This window comes from Nicrophorus vespilloides, unplaced genomic scaffold (assembly GCF_001412225.1).
Source record: "Nicrophorus vespilloides isolate i.1.1-1 unplaced genomic scaffold, Nicve_v1.0, whole genome shotgun sequence".
In the NCBI taxonomy this organism is placed as follows: domain Eukaryota; kingdom Metazoa; phylum Arthropoda; class Insecta; order Coleoptera; family Silphidae; genus Nicrophorus; species Nicrophorus vespilloides.
The window spans coordinates 608,535-622,331 of NW_017100098.1; the positions used below are offsets into that span (position 1 = coordinate 608,535).

Here is a 13,797-nt window from a genome sequence, read left to right on the forward strand (position 1 = left end):
CTCGTATAGTGAAACATATTCAAAAATACAAATAATATCTGTACATAAGTTATAAAAATGATGTAGCAGGCGCGCAATCCGGGACTTCTCTTCTCATCGTCACTTGTTATGCCAAACATTTTTTTTACAATTCATGTTGCTCGTTAAGCCAAATTCTAGTTATGCGAGGTGCTTGTTAAGTATATTTTTTTTATCGTCCTTTTTATTCACTACTATTCCATAATAAAAACATTCACCAAATGATCTGGCGGTTGACAAGATTTTAATTGTCCTCTAGGAAGAGTCTCTACCATTTAGCTGCGTCCTGTCGACCCTAGTTATTTGTTGAATCTCAAGGGTAGATCCAGTGACTTGTGTCTCTTCAGTCGCCGTGTTGTCAGGCTTTTGTCCAGAAGATTGACAGCTAGTACGTTTGAATCTCTGTCTAGTCTATTTTGGTATCGTTTTCTGTTTTTCGTAATTGTTTCCTCTAGTGTTTCTATTTGAAGGTCGTCATGAATTCTCCTGTTCGTAATATACCATGGAGCACCAATGATTGTTCTTAGGCTCTTCGACTGGAATCTTTAAGTATAAAATGTTACAATGTTTTTGTTCATCATTCAGAATATAATTTAGCAAACAGTCTCTATTTAAGTGGTTGGGTTTTACTTTGATTAATATATCTAATACAAAAGTCTTATGCAAATCTGGACTGACATATTTTGACATCAGAAAATTTTACATAAGTTGCAAAACTGAGTATATATCGAGTTTCCATCGACCCCCAAGCTCGGATTGACCACAAGAATAATAAATTGATAAATAGTGGAAAAAACAATTATTTTTATATAAAAAAAATAGTTTACTTTTTATTTATATTACATCAATTAAAAATTAATTTGTTTCAAAATTTTCAAATCGTTCTTGATATAAAGAATTTTAAGTATAAACAATTCAACATTCAAAACTTATTTAAATAGAAAATGAAACAAGTGGCACTCCTTGTGATCTCTTCACTACATCATACAAAACTATACAAGGAACCGTTTTATTTTCATCCTCTTTCGCTTATGATGCTCTTGGTGACTATAATCGGCTTTGGTGATTATCAATATGCGTTCGGACGTACTTTGTATCGTCTTTAGTATGCTGCGTTATGCTGTGCACATGTTGAGTTGGTTGCCGATAATTAAAATCATATTTTAAAAAAAGTTATATAATAAAATCGGATACAAATAATAATAGGTTCGAATCTCACCAACTATAAAATCTACAGTATGATCAATAATAAGAGTGGCAGTAATAGGGTCGTAGAGATAAAATAAACATAATGTTTACTGAATGAAAACACCATTGTCAATAATCGATACTAATTGTTTATCATAGGTTTCTTTAAATAAAAAATTGAAAGTGGAACTCACTTTACGATAAATGCAAATTAAATTTTAAGATAAATTTAAATTCAATTAAGTTTGGTAAACAAACAGTAATGAGCAAATATGATACAAGTACAGAAGGTACATCCGAGCGCATATTGAGGGTGACCAAGGCCATCATATTTAGAAATTTATTGTTAAACCAAACTTATAGATATTTGCATACTAGAATCAATGTATTATGTAATATTGTAGACAATCCATACGAGGAAGGGAAATATGAATTACGACGAGATCCGATCGTTTGCGGTATGAACATAGTAAGAGAGCATGCAAACGGAAACCAGAGTCAGTTCAGTCAAAGCATTTATCAGCGAAGCGCGTTCGCGATTTCTTCATTCAAAGTAATTGTAAACCGAAATAAAAACGTCAATAAAGAGCAATACTCTGATTCAATACAAAATCGATAGCATTAATATACATATTAGTCATCTAAACAGAAGGTAACTATTTCTTTTTAAATTGTAATTAGCAAAAACGTATTTGGAACTAAATATTTTTCTTGAGTTTAATTCATGTAAAAATAATGAATATTATTATTTTGTACATACACAGACAAAAAGTAAATAAAAATAAATTGTGTACATAAATATACCTAATTGTTCAAAACTGTTTATATTTTTTTACATTATTATTTATGAATAAGAATGTCGATATATATAACTTTTATAATTCGCATTAAATTAAAAGTAGATATATTAAGTAAAAATAATCATACTAAACTATATTTTACGTATACAATCGCGTGCTTTCACTTAAATTAGCATCTCATCGCACGTTTTTTTATTTAATAATTTTTGTAAAATTATGAAATGTTTAAAAATAGATGCGTGATTTATTATTATTGTTCGGCGTGTCGTAAAATAGTGTTGGTTAGTTTCTAAATGTGAAACTTCTCTCGGCAACTTAAATTCAAGCAAGCTTTATTATAATTCTCCCAAAAGTCGATATTCTATACTTAAAATTCTTTCATAATTTACTTTTCAAAAATGTATGTCAGTTCTGTAAAGATTTTTCGATGCAAGTCATGATTTTCGACTTAACAATAAGTGATAATAACAACGTGAATCTGCAAACAATGAGCAAATTGTCTACTCAATTAAAAGATACAAGATAGCAGAATATGTGACTTTCTTTATCAACGGAACAAAAATGTCACGGTTTGAACATTTCCACTTTCGATGCGCTTAGCTGAACTAAAATACTTTTAAAAGTTTTTCTATGCAATTCAATTGAAGAATATAATGAATAACAAAAGAATGCTGCAAATACACTTTCAAGTTCTGCGCAATCATCTAATTCTTCAAATTGCAATCATTAAATGCAATTAAGAACAATCATCCAATTGTAACAGAAGATCAGATGTTTTGCGAAATTTGATAAGTGTATATAATATTTGTTGACATTTTTTTGTTTTTTTCTTTAATATGTAGTCTAGTGGTTACCAATCCACGTAAACTATTTTATCAATAATATTTACTACAAAGCACTTTTACTTATTTTTTAAATGAATACGAAATAATCTATAACTCGTGACAGTTGGGAACATCGTTCGCATGTGCGTTTGTTCACCTGTCCCAGAATTTAATGGCAACTGTCCTATATTCTTTTCATCCAATCATTAAAGTTTGATTAAATTAATGATTAGTTGCAAATATTTCATTTTGTATCAATTTAATTCACACTGTAATACATTTATAATAATCTTGCCAAAGGAATTGTTATTGGTGAGGTGAGGACTAGTGGTAAATTGACCTCATCCTTATTCGGTGTAGACAACTTTCTCAATAAATCTAAATAAATGTATCACAATAATTTCCACAAAACGCTCACACACATTGAAATTACAATTAATTAGTCCCGATTGCAAAGCGAGTTATACAAGTGGATGAAGACGCGTGCTGTTTCCAAATCTGAGTAGGCTCGTTCTTCAACCTTGGTCTAGCCTCGTGTCTGAGTCATCGTGGGCTTACTCATGGTACGACAACTGGTTGATAACATCACATCATCGATAAACTTTAATTTATTCTCGCACATTCGACATTGAATAAACATTAATCGAAGACAACCTGTTAAATTTTGTGCAAAATAAGTCGATCCTCTTCAGTGCCGAATTGTGCCAAATGAATAAGTTCCAGAGTTCACGTTTACATGCATGCTATGGTATGCAAGTTCTTTTTTTAAGAAAATGTATATACATATGTATGAAAATTGTAAATGATTGTCGTATAATGAAAAAATCTATATACCAAACATGTATCTATCATGAATTATCCTAATTAGATCTTTGCATCCTTGAAAGAAAATAAATACCTGTCTATTTTTTTTCCAGATATTGACGATGTGCAATTGACTCCTCTCAAAGAGCGATTATCTTGTTTAATTCCATTTCTTTTTAAATTCTACATCCACGATGACTTCCAGATTGTCGCAAATGCAAGTGAGTATGACCGAGAGAATAATTATCCCATTGCTTTCGTTTTCTAAAACGTGTTTCGTTTCATTATCGCAAGGTGATATGTGGGATTTTCAATTCGTTCCTTCATATTATTCCTTTCTTTTCGTCGTAATCGTTTCTTTGTCTGTTTACCTTTGGTTCGAATACCCACACAAATATTGATCTTAATCGCATTCTTTTATATAATAAATAAGTTTAGTAGATCTCGATCTTGAAACTGTTTATATATATAATTAATTTATTTTTAAGTACATGCAACAAATACTACTAAGTTAACCATGTTCGGGGTTGTACCTGTAATTTTAAAGATTTTATATTTAAATTTAAAACAACAAAAATTTGTATTAATATTAACTAGTTTTCATATTTGTTTTCTGTTAACACCTTTTTCACTAGAAAACAATAATCATTTGCAATTATAATATGTTTATTATTATTTTAACTATTTGAACTAAATGCACAGTTATAAAAGAACTGAACATATAGCAATAATCAAATTTCAAACATGCTGGTAGCCATGATTTTGATTGCACGACGAAAATACTGTTATACCTCCATACCTTGTGTTGCTATATTGCTGTTTTTTTTGTACTATATTTATGTATTTTTTTATGGAAGATTCTTCTGTAAAACTAAGATGGAAGTCCACTTCTTTTTTCGTGAAGACTTATAACTGTCATATAGCAAAATGCATCGATAGGAATTATGGAAGAAAATCAGTAAGCTAAATTTCGAACGCCTTTTCCGCCCACGTGAGTTCTGACTCATGGCTAACCTCCCAGATACAACGTCCTTTTTTAGTCATATTGCGTAACGCCGAAAAGGATTTGCCTTTGCTTTTCACTGATGTCACCTGGTAATTTACAACAACGAAACAGTAGGAAACAATGCCCTCGCAGCGCAATTCATTTCACGCCCAATTGTTTCCACTTAAGCTAAATCATTCGTAAAGAAACATCCGACTTAAAAAAGTCCTTGTTATGAACATTAATATGAATTAAATAATCTTAGATTAAAATAATACAAATAATTAAATCGTATAAATAAAGGAGATACAACTTGTAGTTGATGACCAGAACAATTTAAAATATTTAATAGCAATCGATTTTTTATCAATAGTTTTTATATATACAATTTAAATGGGACGACTAACTGAATTTCTTTATCAATTTATTAATAGTCTTCTCAATAATTAATCGTGATCACAAACGAAGGTGATAGCACGAAAGTTGTAATTTTAATGACGGGGAGGATTCTTTTACAAAAGTAATATGACTGAAAATAGTTTAATTACAACAAAGATCCTTTTGTTGAAATTAGATATACGTAACCTGGGCAACCGATCAACGCATGTCACTTGTTTTAGCCAGCCAGGGTGATTATCGATATTGCGTGTTGGCGCGGTAATGTTTGTAATGTAGAATATTTAAAGTGGAAGTTAGTCGTCATTCAAGCCTGAAGATGAATAAATACTTATCTTCTAGTTGGAACTCAGTGGTTTCTATTGATCTGCAGAACTCTTGGGCGGCAAAGAGCCTTGAAGACGCATTAAGGCAGTCCCGTTTGGATGTAGCTTTTCGATGGTTTGCATAAAGTTCTAATTTAACTGTTTCTTTGGTTTTAGGCAAGGTTCCAACAAAAACAGATGCAAGAGAAAGAAGAGAAATTACTGAAGTTGTACGAGAATCAGCAGCAGAGAGCATTTGAAAGAGTCGGCCGAGGAAGCGCTGGTAATAATGGCACGACGACCTTAGCCGCAGGAAAAGTCAGGCAAATGTTTGACGAGAGAAGGCAGAAAGCGGGAATTGACAAGAGTTACCCACTGGAGCCATTGAAAACAAATAGGACAAACACCGTGAAGAAGTCATCCACGATAACGACGTCAACTGCTGTTCAAAGGAATGTTACAAAAAAAGCAGCGGTCACGGCGATGAAAGAGAACAACAATGTTATATTATTGGATGAAGCCGAAACTTATTTAGAAGAACACAAAGATATCGTAGATATGATGAACAATCATAATCTAGAGGATAAACTGGATGATGAAGAACTACCTCAAATAGGATTTGATGAATTTGAAGAACCAACAATAGTCACTGGGAAGCTGGCCAACGTCGGCGGAAAGTTACCGAGTCAGGTAGCAGCTCCCAAAAAGAAACCTCCCCAACCAACTGCGAAAACGACAGTGAAACCGAAGACCATCATGAAAAAGGTATCATCACAGTTTGCTTGTTTCCACAAAACAAAATAATGGAACTGTCAATGAAAATATCAGTTTCAACTTTCAAAATTTACGCGTGTTCGTGATCCCTCTTGGGGCTGAGAATGTTCGAGGCCAGAAAATGCTTCAACAGCACTTCAATGAGGTCTTAGAGGCTCTGGACAACCCGGAAATCTTGAGCCACTTCCTGGGTTCGAGCTTCACCAAAGTCTTTGCCGACACATTCTCTGTGAATGTGTTTTTACCCGTTTGTTCTTTACATTTTGCAGCCACTCGTGAAGAGCACTCCGGCCCCGTTGAAAACTCCCTCACGAACGGGCAGCCTGCCCAACTCCCCGTCAAAACCAAAGATGAGCGCAAAGAAACCACAGGTTTGAATAAACATAAAATTATTTTCAATGGTCCTTTGTAATAACTATTAATGTTAATTAATAGCCTGGAGGAGACAGGGCACCTGCAGCAGTGAGACCTTCTTCGACGAGGCAGACGACCAAAGCATCGGCGGTTCAGAGAGACGATCTCACCGGATGCCGTTATTGCCAGAGGAGGTTCGCCAGCGATCGCATACAGACACACGAAGACATCTGTGCCAGGACAGGCAAGAAGAAGCGGAAGGCATACGATGCGACCAAGCACAGGCTCACCGGCACCGAGTTGGAACCGTACGCCAGACGAGCACCCAAGACAAGCAGCAGAGTCAGTAACATTTTGGACACTATTTTCACATTTCATAATTTCTATAATCAAATTATATAATTTATTTATTTATGTACGCAATAGGCCACAGTGACAACCGAAAACATCTCTAGTAGTAAACCTATTAAATCCAAACAGGTATTTAAGAATAAATCGAGACTGAAGAGAAATTTACTCCACTTGCTGCGCAACAATTGAAAACGATATCATTTACAATTACAATGTTTCAATTAAAAATCATAAGAACATATTGTTATCGTTTTCAATAAACGTTGCTATTATTTTGTTGTTTATTTGCGTACTTACGTTTCTTTTATTTTTGTCAGGTGAAACCATCAAGTTCCAAAAGTAACTGGAGACAAAAACACGAAGAGTTCATAAGTGCGATCAGGGCGGCAAAACAAGCTCAAGCGCACATTGCCAAGGGCGGCAACATCCGCGATTTACCACCCCCTCCGCCATCGTCCAATCCCGATTATGTGCAGTGCCCACACTGTGGAAGAAGGTTCAACCAGACGGCAGCAGATAGACACATACCAAAGTGTGCTAATTACTCCTTCAACAAGCCAAAACCTGGAGCTCCAAAACCTGTGGGCCGCAGATGAAACCTGTGGAGCCGACATGGAACGATACTATGGACTGGACCTTTATATTAATAGAAGAGTTTAAGTTAACTTTGCGTAATTTAACATATTGATATCTTAAAACTATATAAATATTCGTTTTAAATCACTTCATTAATTCAAATCGAGCAAAATTGCTTTAATATAAAATGATTGAAAAACTATTTCAAATCTTTTAAACTAATTTAAAAAATGTGATCATATATTTTTTAGTATTAAAACATAATTATATGAATATATATTTTCTTACTCTATATTTATTAAACAAACAAAAACATATATTAATATATTTCGAGATGATTTGTTATGCATTAACATTGAATAACTTCTAAACGAATATACATTTTTAGCAGAGTACGCAAAATCTAGTCCACTGGTTGGAATTGGTAACAAATTAGTGTAAACTGTTCCTGTATTTAATTATAGATAATAATAATAATCATTATTACTCATGACATTTTTAATTAATAATGTTTGCTTTAAAAAAAATCTATAATTTGTGTCTGTTGAATAAGTAAAAATAAAATCCATTTAATGAGAAATGTATAGTAGCTTTTTATTATATAATGCTTATATTTGTTACCGCTACAACTAAAAAATCTACTTTCAATAGAAATACCAGACGGGTTAGATTTTACATTATTCGTTTTGAAAATTGAATATGAAGTGGAATAAGGAGTGAAGGGAAAAATAATAGATAATTTAATTAATCAAACATTGTCAGTCTCTAAATATTTTCTCTCTGTATTTACAAAACAAAAATAATTCTAATTGAGATGAACATACAAAAATATATCTGCAGTATCCACTTTTTCTTTTAATATTATGTTGTAAATAATAAAAATAACATGATTCTAGGAGACCATCAAAAACGTTTCTTGATCTATACCACGTAAAATATACAAAAAATGTATCCATAAATTAATTGCATATTAAGGCCCTTAAATTGCAAGTGTTTTTTAAGTAGCTAGAAAAATAAAATATTTACAAAGATGTCTGTATTTACTTATATCTTTCCATGTTTTACTTTCAAATATATATATTTATATCTTTTTGTCTTAGATGTGCTCCAGAACTACATAAATCTGATTCTTCAACTAAACACTAAATAAATTATATATCAATATACACAGTAACTTTGTACAATCTGGTATAACTCGAAAAATATCTTCTCTTCACATAATATTTACCTCTTAAAATAAGATATACAAATATTTCTCTGCTTGTCTTTGCCTATCTCTCGTCTTGTAAAATAAAAATATTTACACGCTGAATAAATATAATAAAAAATAAAAAAATATCTATTAAGCAACAAGAGAACATGGGTAACAAATCTCCATCACATCTTAGCCGAAGCATAGGGAATAAAATAAATTATGAAACAAATAAAAATATATCACTCGAATTTTACCATCGGATAATACGTGGTTGTCCTGCAGGATCAAATCAAATCTTAATTAAGAATTATTATTATTATTCACATCCTACCTATACGAGGGTTTCAATGGCCGATATTGGAGAGGTTGCAGATTGAGAGATGTGCAAAGCTAAAAGAAATGCACATATTAATAAGCTAAGTTTGTTTGTATGTACAACAGTACACTAATTGAAAAAATGCAATTGTTAAGTATACGTGATCTGAAAAATTGCAATGAAATGATTACCTGAGTGTCGTGTGTGGATTGAATGGTCCCAAGCGGTAGGGTATTGTTTGAGGAGGTACATTGAATGTTATCCGACTGACTGCTGTTGGCAAGATTGCTGCTGTTGTGGTCGTCGCCTCCGTCTTCGCCTGTTTCCAACTCCATTGAGTCGTCGGTGATGCAGTTTCTTTCGAATTCGTTTTTTCTGGATACAACACACACATTTGCTCTACTTTGTACAAAAATACACACCATCGGACGGAATCCGATCACTTACTCGGTCTCTGATTGGGATTCCTGCATTGCCAATCCGAAGCCACTGCTGCCCTAAGTAAAATGCAAACTGATACAATCCGTAATCTTCCTTCGCGTTTTAGACAACCAACAACTTTTCTCCTATACTTACAGCTTTGGTCTGTTGTCTCTGACAAGCTGCATGTTGCTCATAGTGGACAATCTCTTCCTGAGAGGTCAAACCCAAACCCCTATAACGCAGTAATTCTGACAATCTATGCCTCAATTCTCTCTCCCTTTCGATGCTGGCTATCAATCGACTGTGTTCCCCGGACGTTAAAAACTGACTGAAGACCCGCATATTATCACGTAAATCCCTGCAATTTCAATTCTCAATGAAACCATTTCTAATATAACTTTTGCTAGTTATTCACATTCAAACGCTGAGGGTTGTAGATAATATTTAAAATGTAGATTATATATATGCTACAAAAAATGCATAATATATCTTACTTTTGCTCTTTGGTTAATGCTTTCTTCATTGAATCTTTGCGCTGGTTAGAGAAGAACTCTGCTACCAACTGATAATCTCTCACTAATCGTTTCCGCCTACACCTCTCTCGCAATCTCCTCGTATACATGTCGATCTGCGCCAGTTTTAGTACGTTCTCGATATCACTGTCTTCGTTCATTTTGAGTTGAAGCGACGAAACTAACTGCTCTGCTTCAGCATCGTACTCCCTCTCAAAGTCATCCCTATGAGACATGTAACCCAGCTGTCGAGCTTCCTCTGGAGTCGCATCCAAAGGTGGCAATTTTGATGTAACTTCTGGTGACAGAGGACCACGATCCTGTTGCGTATGTTCAGGTAACACAGGTCGACAGTCACCTATTTCATTCCACGTCACCTTTCCTATAGTACCATCAAAATATCTACTGATGTATGCTTCTTTCACCTCTGCAATATTAAAAAACATCAATAATCATTTTAAATTAATGTTAATATATATTATTAAAATAAAAATTTTAAATAGTTTAATTAGTTAAGATATAACAATTATGTATACACCTATCCTTTGTTTTACGCGGTACTCGATTTACATGTTTTCTGATTTATAGTTAATTAATAAGTAAATGTTAAAAATAATCGATTTAAACGTTTTTCTCAGTAACCTATCCACCGTGTAAATAGAAGGATGAAAACTTGTAGAAAAGTCTGCTCTTCAAAAACGGATACATTTTTTTAACTAAATAATATTTGAATTGGAAATATTTAGAAGGGCCTCACAATTAAATTGCGCCGCGGGTGCTTAATTCGCCACTGGCAAAACTATAGACATTCATATGTATTTAATAACTACCATTCATTAATGCTAAGTAGCATCTAATTTCAGATTTAAAAAATATATTAAGATTAATTTTAGATTTTTGTGGTATTGTTAATAGGAGTTTGTTAAAGCATATGTGCATTGAAAAAATGACAAACCTTCAGGTGTCCTTGTTTTCATATGTCTACTGACACAGTCCCAATTCTCAAATCCGAATAATTCCATTGCATCAAGTAGCTGCAGCTCCTCTCTACCAGTCCAATTTCCTTTTCCACCAAACAAACTGACAGCACAGTGATCCTAAAAAGATTCAAAATATTTATGCCAATCAATGTATATTGTCAATTACTAATATTTAAACTCACCACAAGACTGTAGGAGTGATCATTTTTGTGCGGTCCTATTTCGGCACCGCTAGAGAAACACTGAAATCATAAAAATATATTAATATTGACTATTATAAAAGCAAGATACATTAATTTTTGAAAATTTCGCGCCCAAAACAAGAAAGTCACGTGATCGGTTGTTACCTGTAGACAGATATCGAAATCGACGCATTCGGCGCATTTTACACCTACTCCATTGATTTCTTCTTGGCAATAGGTGCAATTAACCTTGATGAAGAGATCTAGAACAAAAGACGTTGCTTTAGAACCTAGAAAATTCAGCGAAAATCGCTTTGCATTTTCACACACATACCCGCCATGTTGGAATTGTCAGCGAGCAGCGAGCGTCTCCGTAAAAATCGGTTATTTTGCGCCCTCTCTTTAACTCTGTTTACAAGCGACTCTTAATGGCATTTTACATTGTAGAAGACTCATTAAATACGTTATCCATATACATGGCGATTTGTACTGCAAACACTATTCCCGCTTTTAATTACTTATTTATTGCTTTTGTTATTTCGCACTGTACCAACAAAGTTTTAGTACCCCCTATGTCAGATGCACTCCAAACAAAACAAAGCGTTGCTGTTGGTTGACATCTCCATGGTTGCCAAAGGCTGCAAATTTAATTCTATAAAGATATAACTGAAAAATGATTAAACAACGTAAAGTTATATTTACTCAATAGATTATAATTATAGAGAATAAAATAATTTATTTTATAAATAATATTTTTAATATTAAATAATAATAAATAAATAATAATAATCTTTATTGTAACAGTCAAAATAAAATTAAACATTTTTATTCACAACATTAATAATAGTAAAAGAAAAGAATAAATGTTACAAAGGTTTTAATATTATTCACTAAACAAATTATAATTGTAAGCAAAACATGGCAACACTGATTAATATATAAACAAGTTACGGTAATTCTCCACCTTTATCTTCATTCAAGTCAATTCAAGTTGTGGTGGGTTTCGTTCTGAATAATAATTCTATTAAATTGAAGAATTCAAGTTTGTCTAATACTTGATGACAGTACAGAAATTGTACCAATTTTAATCCATCTTGGTAGAGGTTTGTCGTGTCGTGCTTAGGAGATCAAAAAGTGAACTGAAGGAAAATCAATACAATGCGTCTGATTTGTACTGTATGTTTAGTGAATCGCAGTTTCGCCAATGCTCCGGTAACGTTGAAAAGAAAACATGTTAAATCCACTCTGGCTTTATGTAAGCACCCAAAGTCTGGGGAGTTCTGTTTTATTCTATTCTCAGCGCAAAATAAGAATGGTACAAAATACGATATCAAGAACAACATTCTCAAGGTGCTAAATAGATTTGTGTCAGAAGGCAAAGTGACAATACAGTTGAAGAAACCAGAGCATGATCTCTGCATACAGGCAGAGACAATCCAGATAAAGAGTTTCCTTCTGCTTTTGAAGAAAGTGCTTGAGAACAAAGTGAGTGCTCAGGAGTTTATGATATCTAGTATGTCAGTGACGGCAATCAATGCAAATGATGTAGCTCCAAAGAAACTTGTTGTGATGAAATCATCAGATTATGCATCAAAAGGTCTACCAAGGAGTCTGGAGATATTACATATGAGTGGGCTAAAAAGATGTAGCCTGAACCGCAGTGTACTGCTATTGGTTAGACTGAGGACTCTAGATATAAGTGATAATTTAATTGAGTTTCTGCCAGAGGAAATCAACAAGCTATCCAATTTGCAGGAGTTGAACCTCAATTCTAATGAATTTGGTAAATCTGCGCCAAGGAAATGGGACTGGATGGGAGGTAACCTTTCAAAATCACTGAAATGCCTCAAACTTTGTAACAACCATATGAAATATGTTCCAAATCAAATAGTTAAATTATATTCTTTAGTATCATTAAGTTTAGATAATAATGAATTAACTGTATTGCCATCTGGTATTGGAAACTTAAGGAGTCTACGAATTTTGACTGCTGGTAGCAATCAGTTATCATCTTTGCCAGGCAGTGTGAAGAAATGGAGGTTGGAGGAGCTGGACCTATCCCACAATAATTTCCATGATGCTGAACAGAATAATCCAGCTGCTATATTCCCAAAGCCCTTGCCAGTTTGTACATTAAAGGAATATGCTGCCAAAAGAGTTTTATTTGCCAGGCTTAGTTATAACTGTGAAACACTGCCTTTGACTGTTATAAAGTGGCTTGACTTGGCAAAGTACTGTGTATGTGGTAAAGCGTGTTTCGATCAGTTCATTAAACACCCACATATGCTCTCCCTGAGTAGTGTATCAAAAAATATAAGTGTCTCTGCTGCTGGAATTTTCTATGTACCTATGGAATGCTACCTGTGTTCTATCAAATGCTTCTCGTCAGCTAATTATAATCGAGGAAGACAACCTATCGTTCGATAGGACGCGGTAGACTATAGTTAATTATTATTAACATTGTGATTGAGTTTACAGAATAAATTAATTACAGCAGTGGACAATCAAAATGTTTTATGCTAACCATAAACTGAAAAAATACTTCATCTGTTTGCTTTTCTTTAATTAAATTATTTATACAGAAAATCTTTTATTTATACCGTGATCGAAATCTCTAGATCATCAACACTATTTAGTTATTTTTTTTATATAACTAATCATTCGAATTTATTGTTATATACCTCGTGTATCATTGTTATTAACCATTTAATCACATTTGAAGCTTACACTTTTATTCTCAAGTCATCTTTATAAATCGACTACACATTGTATAATTTTATATTTATAATCAATAAAACTGATAAATCTTTTTGT

At 33.2% G+C, this 13,797-nt stretch overlaps 3 protein-coding genes across 7 annotated transcripts; 2 read left to right on the plus strand and 1 right to left on the minus strand.

Moving 5' to 3' along the window:
* Positions 1–1,698: 1,698 nt before the first annotated feature.
* LOC108567882 lies at positions 1,699–7,537 on the plus strand. Of its 3 annotated transcripts, XM_017928599.1 has the most exons (7): positions 1,699–1,858; positions 3,748–3,855; positions 5,498–6,085; positions 6,364–6,465; positions 6,530–6,790; positions 6,875–6,928; positions 7,117–7,537. In XM_017928599.1, the coding sequence occupies exons 2-7, from the start codon at positions 3,829–3,831 to the stop codon at positions 7,393–7,395; spliced, it is 1,311 nt and encodes a 436-aa protein (XP_017784088.1). In that variant the 5' UTR covers positions 1,699–1,858; positions 3,748–3,828; the 3' UTR covers positions 7,396–7,537. The 3 variants fall into 3 exon arrangements, with proteins under 3 accessions (XP_017784088.1, XP_017784087.1, XP_017784086.1); XM_017928597.1 differs by lacking the exons at positions 1,699–1,858; positions 3,748–3,855 and adding an exon at positions 5,235–5,442; XM_017928598.1 differs by lacking the exons at positions 1,699–1,858; positions 3,748–3,855; positions 6,875–6,928 and adding an exon at positions 5,131–5,442.
* Positions 7,538–8,130: 593 nt separating this feature from the next.
* LOC108567819 (transcriptional adapter 2B) lies at positions 8,131–11,579 on the minus strand. 3 transcript variants are annotated; one of them, XM_017928513.1, is made up of 10 exons: positions 11,318–11,579; positions 11,149–11,246; positions 10,984–11,043; positions 10,777–10,918; positions 9,804–10,248; positions 9,463–9,667; positions 9,334–9,383; positions 9,078–9,261; positions 8,902–8,960; positions 8,131–8,846 (listed from the first exon to the last, which is right to left on the minus strand). In XM_017928513.1, the coding sequence occupies exons 1-10, from the start codon at positions 11,322–11,324 to the stop codon at positions 8,810–8,812; spliced, it is 1,287 nt and encodes a 428-aa protein (XP_017784002.1). In that variant the 5' UTR covers positions 11,325–11,579; the 3' UTR covers positions 8,131–8,809. The 3 variants fall into 3 exon arrangements, 1 of the variants encoding a protein (XP_017784002.1); XR_001891262.1 differs by lacking the exon at positions 8,131–8,846 and having other exon boundaries at positions 9,334–9,375; XR_001891261.1 differs by lacking the exon at positions 8,131–8,846 and having other exon boundaries at positions 9,334–9,378.
* Positions 11,580–11,939: 360 nt separating this feature from the next.
* Positions 11,940–13,790, plus strand: LOC108567856 (leucine-rich repeat protein 1). The gene has a single exon (XM_017928562.1). The coding sequence runs from the start codon at positions 12,142–12,144 to the stop codon at positions 13,408–13,410; it is 1,269 nt and encodes a 422-aa protein (XP_017784051.1). The 5' UTR covers positions 11,940–12,141; the 3' UTR covers positions 13,411–13,790.
* The last annotated feature ends 7 nt before the right edge of the window (positions 13,791–13,797 follow it).